Source organism: Limulus polyphemus, unplaced genomic scaffold (genome assembly GCF_000517525.1).
Source record: "Limulus polyphemus unplaced genomic scaffold, Limulus_polyphemus-2.1.2 Scaffold2863, whole genome shotgun sequence".
NCBI classification, from domain to species: Eukaryota; Metazoa; Arthropoda; class Merostomata; order Xiphosura; family Limulidae; genus Limulus; species Limulus polyphemus.
Window position 1 is genome coordinate 40,312 of NW_013668473.1, and position 7,210 is coordinate 47,521.

At 35.6% G+C, this 7,210-nt stretch overlaps 1 protein-coding gene across 1 annotated transcript in view; it reads left to right on the plus strand.

Annotated features, from left to right (window-relative positions):
* Nucleotides 1-7,210, plus strand: part of LOC106468080 (spermatogenesis-associated protein 13-like) — a 36,760-nt gene that overhangs the window by 3,237 nt on the left and 26,313 nt on the right. The window contains exon 3 of the mRNA XM_022396383.1: nucleotides 6,830-6,919. Coding sequence (XP_022252091.1) covers nucleotides 6,830-6,919 — 90 coding nt within the window. The remainder of the gene's footprint in view (nucleotides 1-6,829; nucleotides 6,920-7,210) is intronic.

Genomic DNA, 7,210 nt, shown 5'->3' on the forward strand with positions numbered 1-7,210 from the left:
TTCAGAGTAAAGAGACCGGCATGGCCAGGTGGTTAGGGCGCTCGACTCGCGGGTTCGAATCCCAGTCACACCAAACATGCTCGCCCTTTCAACCGTGGGGGCATTATAATGTGACGGTCAATCCCATTATTCGTTGGTAAAGGAGTAGCCCAAGAGTTGGCGGTGGGTGGTGATGACTAGCTGCCTTCCCTCTAGTGTTACACTGTTAAATTAGGAACGTCTAGCGCAGATAGCCCTCGTGTAGCTTTTCGCGAAATTCAAAAACAAACAAACAGAGTAAAGATGAATTATATGTAAGTCTAGGTAGTGGGATGCATGGGCAAAGTCTAAACTAAACTTGCATGGTGGTGGCGAGAGTTTGGGAAATATGGGAATAAAAAAAATGATAGGATAACTATGACAACGAGGAAACTAGAAGAAAAAAAGATTTTGAGCATGATAATTTGAATAACAGTCTTACAAGATTAATAAATTTAAGATTTCTATACGTGCTCACTTCACATGTTTTCTTTTTGACGCATATGACTCCCTCTATTCGATTCTACCGAAGTGATCTAGTGCAGACGTTTTTCGATTGTGCTCTTTTCACGTGTTTTTTTATAATTTCTGTGAAATAGTGATTTCATTTCAGTATTTCCCTTTAGTTTGCTTCCTATAGTTTTGACACGATAACTTACCTATGTTTGTTCTGTTTCTTTTTTTACTTTTTGACCATTTATTATGAATTCCAAAGTTCTTGTCACCACTTCGGACTTTCTTTTACCTACTTTTAGCACACTTACGCAGACTTCAGGTCAGGGGACCTCGACTGAGAAATTTTCGGCTTTAATTCGATGGGAGATTTACTGTTATGTTAGTTGACCTTCTTCCGATATTGCTCGAATTCCTCGTGAATCCGCCATACCTGTTCATGACGAGGAGGATTTTGACAGCTTTTTTCCCTCCACCTAACTATGTTGCGCCTTCCCAAGCGTCTATTGTAGAATCTGCTAGGCCTAACTGAGCCTTTTTAGATATTATTGCACAGTGTGTTTCATTTTATCCATTTCCCCCGATTTTTTTATTCCGGTTCCTTCCTCTGAGTATTTTGTTTTTCCTCCTTCTGTTGACATCAGGGTTCATGCTGAGCATTTTTTTTCTCAATTAAAAGTGGGTTCTTGCATGCCTCACCCTCCACTGGCCTTGGATCATTTGCCTTGGCTTAAGTTAGCGATGGTGAAAGCTACATCGACAAACAGTGGTAGGAACAGGTAAAGGACAGGAGGGTACAGGGTGGGGAAGATGAACAGGAAAGTGTAAGAGCTCACAATGAGACAAACGAGCAACAAAAGATGAAAGAGTCGAATGTTGTCTCACAGATTCCACACGTGATTCAAGAAAAGGGTAATCTATTTGATTAGGACCAATGAGGGCGCATTTGGCAGATTTTGTTCCCCTATAGCGAGAATTCACTACCGATTCTTGGGTTGCCCAGATTTTGTCAGAAGGACTTTCCATCCATTTACTTTCCCCACCCCATTGTCTCCTATACCTATATCCTTTCTGTTACCTTGGAATCCTACTACCAGTCAGCATCTATCTGAGGTTGTGCAGAATCTCCTATCAGAGAGAGCTATCAAGCCTGTCAGCCAACCTTCCCCAGGTTTTTACTCCACGTTTTGGTGGTCCGCAAGAAAACAAGGGACTGGCTTCCTGTGACCGATCTGTCCTGCTTCTATCACTTTTTGGATATTTCCCATTTTACCATGGGGTTCTTTCTCATGCTACAGTGGGCTTTTTCTCCAGGACTGTGGATGACCAATGTAGATGTCTCAAATGCTTATCTTCATATTCCTATTTCTCATCAGTCCAGATGCTATCTTTGGTTTGTCCAGCATGGGGTTGTGTGTATCAGTTTCATGCCTTGTCCTTTGGGCTTGCTTCAGTTCTGTATGTCTTTCGTCAGGTGGTCAAAACCTTTGCCTGACTTCTGCATGCTCGAGAGTTGCGTTTACAACATCACATGGATGACTGACTATCCCACACCTTCTGTTTTCCCAGTACCAATTGGTTTTTTCCTCTCCTACCCTCTCCTTTTTGTTGTGTTTCTTTTGGATTCATAGACCACCTCGTTGGGTGGTCCTTCCGGGTTGGAAGGTCAATATTGTTCTTCACTGCCTTACTCTACCTTTGAACCTTTGTCTTCATGTTCCTTGTTTCGCTTATCCCTTAAGACTTATTGCCTACTCCCATTACCCTGTGAGCATTGCCGGTGTGATATATTTGCCACCAACATTTCATGTTTATCCGGATCAGTCTTTCCTCCCCAAAACTTCGGCGGCTCATGAGGGTAACTCTTCCTTCTCGCCGATTTCACTTCCATTCATATCCCACCTTTATTCCCAGTCGGATTTGGATAGAATTCTATGTCCTGTTCATTCTCTTCTTTGTTCCATTATCTGCATAACTTCCTCCATTTCATGTTCCCATTCCTACCTTTTCATTCCCTGACAACATTCCTCTGTTCATGATTTTTATCCTTCCACCTTACTAATTGGGCTTGGCAATTGATTTGATTGGCATATTCCTTCATGTCTCCTTCTTCCCGAAATTTATTCCTGCTTTTGTCACATAAGAACCAGTACCTTCCATTTTTACTGGTATCTTACCTCCACAATCCATTGGAAGAAATTCTTCAGGCATATGGACTACACCTCATATGTTCATCTCCAACTATCTTCATTGGGTAGCTGTTTCTCATTGGGATACCATCTATTACCTGTCGCCTTCCTTCAAACTTCAGTTCTATTAGAAGGTGAGGTGGCTATATATTTCTAGATGCAATCCACTTCCGCACAGTGGAACCAGGAGGGTGGCATTGTGCTCTAGCTTATGTTGTGATCCTATCCGGAGGATAATGTTAATTGGGGTGACAGTTCTTCCTTTCACAATCCACCTCTAATAGTTTTTACTGTATGAGGCTGCTGATGTGCAGTGAGGTGCCAGTCTGATTGAGTTTGATGTGACCAGCCACATTGGCACATTTTTTCCTACCATTATTCAGGTGTTGGGTTCATGGATGTGTGGTTGGTTATGGATTTGACATGTACCCATTTCATAGATTGCTTTGAACAGTATATACTTCTGTTCTACTTAACTTGAGGTGAAGACGGTAGGGACCCTCCTCCTACCACTGGTCCGAGGTTCTATTCCCGATACCACTTGTTTTTGTGTTGGAGTTGACTGTCCCAATACAATCTTTTGCACCCTAGCCACTTTACACCCATTTTAGCTTTCCTATCTGTAGATGGTTCTTTTGCTGTGGTTTGGATTTCAACCCACCCGGTTTTCTCTTATTTTTTATTGTGCTCCTCTCATTTTCCACCTGTGTATGCAACACCTCTTTCCACACTGGGTGCAGAGTATAGGGGGATCATACATCTGGGGTATTCTTCAGAAACTTTCAAAGAATACTTCTTTCTATCCCTCACACCAGTTCCTTTACCTATTCAATATAAGATTCTACCTGTACATGTGAGAGGAGGTAAGGTACAGTATGGTATCGGAAGTTATTATTTTCCTATACTGAAAATATATTTCTGATAGGTACTTACTTTTTATCACACTTCCCACCTTTCCTCCCCCACTGAAAATCGGTGCTTCCTTTCTGCCTAATCTCGAAGTGATAATTCGGAAGAATCCAATAGAGAGAGTCACATGCGTCAGGAGGGTGTGTGGCACTCCTATTGATGGAGGGTTGTCTCATGATGATTTACATGCAAGAGGCAATTGAACCACGCTGATCGTGGGGTACGTGGAAGTTAAATGCTTATGGCATGCGAAAACATTTTTGCATATAGAGGGCAGCACTGAATAGCTATACATGTGAGAAGAAGTAAGAAGTTATCGGAAATATATTTTCACTAAATGAAAAATAATAACTTTAAAGATAATCATATAGATTCAAGAATAAGATTAGTTACTATTATTATAATGTTTGGAATATTAGAAATAAAACAAGAGTTCATGGCTCTGTTTGGAATGAAAGACTATGATATATGACTGAAAATGACTGAAACTTGGTTAGATTTAGAAAATGCTCATAACTGGAATTATTTTGAAATTCCATGTTATAAATTATTTAATAGTGTTAGACTTTTTCAATCGGGGTAGGGGTTTGGTGGCCTTTACTATTAGGGATGAACTACAGCCTGTTAGTACTGAAGACATCAAAATGGTACGAAATATGTTGAATTATAGGGGTTACAATCGGGGATTTCATAATAGAATCGTTTTTAGTTGGCAGTTGTTATAGGCTACTTAATCAGAAAGATGATATCATTGAGAAGTTGTGTGATGAGATCGATGATGTTAGTAATGAAAATAATGATGCAATAATTATGGGTGACTCTAATTTTATGCATATTGATTGAGTTTGTATCAGATAGTTTCTTGATGTTATTCAGAGCGATTTTAAATTTATTATCTGCTAATGAGAATATGATTGTAATAATTGAAGTGAGGGAACCTTTTTGGAAAAGTAATTATTGCATAATTAGGTTTGATGTTTTGCTGCATGAAGAGATAACAAGCAATGAAATTTTAATTCTTAGATTTTCAGAAAGCACATTTTAAGCCCATTATGCAAGATTTATCATTAGTGAATTGGAGTAATGAATGAAAAGATGATGTGGGACAGATTTGAGAAATTTTTAATAATAAATTACTTTTAATTAATGACAAGCAGAAAAAGAATAACAGGAATATCAAACCTGATTGGCTTGATAAAAATATAAATTAGATGTTTAAATAAACAAATACAATGAAAGATTTATAAAACTTAAGAAAGATATTTGGTTAAATAAAAAAGTTAGTAAATCATAAAGGGCATATGAGAAACGGCTGACTGATAGTGTTTATTTTAACATATTTGCTGTTAAATTTGTTAAAATAAAGGTTGGAAAGATGTAAAAAATTGGGATTGGGTCCTTAAAAAATGTTTATGGCACAGTTTTTGTGAAAAACTGAGCTTTAACTATTCACTTCTGTTTTTACAAAATAAGATATTAACAGTATTCCTAACTAACATTCCATGAGAAATAATAGAATTGACCTAAATTATTAGATATTAATCCTTTGGTGGTAAAAAGAATTATTGAGAAACAAGAAACAGATAATGGACTAAAATCAGGCAAGGTTTTTTCCCCAGGATTTTTAAGGAGGTCAAAAATCAAATATGAAAGCCTCCCTCTTTCATTTTTGGTTGGTCAATAAAATGTGAGGAGGTGCTTGAGGATTGGAAAACTGTTAATGTTACTCCTATTTTTAAAGGGAGTGATAAGAATTTCTCTGAATATTATAGGCTAATTGATATTTTTCCTGTTATGGGAAAAATTCTAAAGAGTCTGATAAATAAAGCTTTGCAAAATAATTTAGTGAAATATTATGTCATAAAAGAGAACCAATATGGAATCACTGAAGGGAAAACTTACCTTACTAATATTTTGTTGAGGATATAACTGGATGAAGGAAAGGGTTTAGACTTGGGGTACATAGATTTGTTAAAAGTGTTTGATAAAGATTGGCTAAGAAAATCACATTGATAGGGGATAGGGAAAGACTAGTTAACTGGATTATAGGATGGTCAGATGAGAGCAGTCAAAAAGTAGTTATTAATGGAGTTTAGTCAAACTTGACCCTTTTTACTGTTCTTCATGGATCAGTGATTGTACCTTTGCTGTTTCTTGTTTACATTAATGATATTGATTGGGGTATAATTAGTACATTAGTAATGTTTGCTGATGACATTAAACTCTAGCTGTATTGAGGATTTTGAGGTACTTTAAAATGACTTGGATCACTTGTTACATTGTACAAACATTTGGGAAATGACCTTTAATTATATGCAAAGTAATGTATTTGGGTTAACGTAATTTGGATTACACTTTTATAAAGATGGGGAACCCACTCAGTAGCATCAATGAAGAGAAAGAATTTGGCATAGTGGTGGAAAAGTCACTCAAGCAATCATAGTAGTAAAGCTAATAGAATTTTAGGGTGTATTAATAGTCATTGATTACAACTTAAAAAATGTAATTATCTCAATAGAAATTACTAGTTAGAGGAGGGCTACTAAGATGATTTAGGAAATAGAAGGATTAATTGATAGATATATTTTCTCTTGAGAATATAAGAGTAAGAGATGACCAAAGCATATTAAAGTTTACAAAACTCTCTACAGGACCAATAGGATAAAGGTCTCTCTTTGTGCTAAATTATGAAGATAATAAGGATCTCTAGAATTTTACTGAATTATATTAAAACAAGCCTTTTTGAATTTTAATCTTTGTTTTGTAGCCTAAACTTTTCAATGAAATTATTTCTAAAAGCATTTTTGAATAATAGTTACTTAAAAAAGGATAATGCAAGAGACTTAGAACAATCAAATGATATCTAAAAATTATATCTATTGACAAATAGTTAACACATAAAAGAATTAATAGATATTTAACTTACAAAACAACACAATATATTCTATTAAATTCTCAAAGAAAAAAAAAAGGTAGTAATGATTTGACACATTCTATGATGTCACTTACCAGTTAATCTATGCTTTTTACTTTTTTTTAAAGTTGTTCAAAATGAAGTTTTTGAATATTTGGAAACTTTTTGAACAAAAGATTATAATATATAAGTTATGTTAATGTAATTTTTCTTACAAACAAATTAACATTTTTATCTTCCATTTTTGGAAAACATTAAACTTTTGAACTTCATTTCATCTATTATAGCACAGTTTATCATATAACTGCAGTTTATCAAGTAAAAGTTTTTTCTGTGTATTTCCTAGACTGCTAACTCCACAATGCTTTCAATGCCTAAGACACCTTCTAACTCCTCCTCTGATGTGGAAGAACCATCCCAAGATAAAGATAAACCAGTGAGTGGCTTAGTTATATATTTTATTAATGCCTGGATTATCTTCAGAATTATAAGAAGAATTTTTGAAAAATAATAAAATTCACTAGAGAATTACAAAACAAAAAGTTTATAAAAAATCTCAAGTGTTTATGTGAATACTATAAAATATTTTTATGAAATTACCCATGATAACATATAAACATAGCTTGTAGATTTTTGTGTAATATATATATATATATATATAATGAAGAGTACAAAGCTGATAAAGCTAATTTTTATTTGAGGCATTGTGGGAAATCTTGTGAGAAGC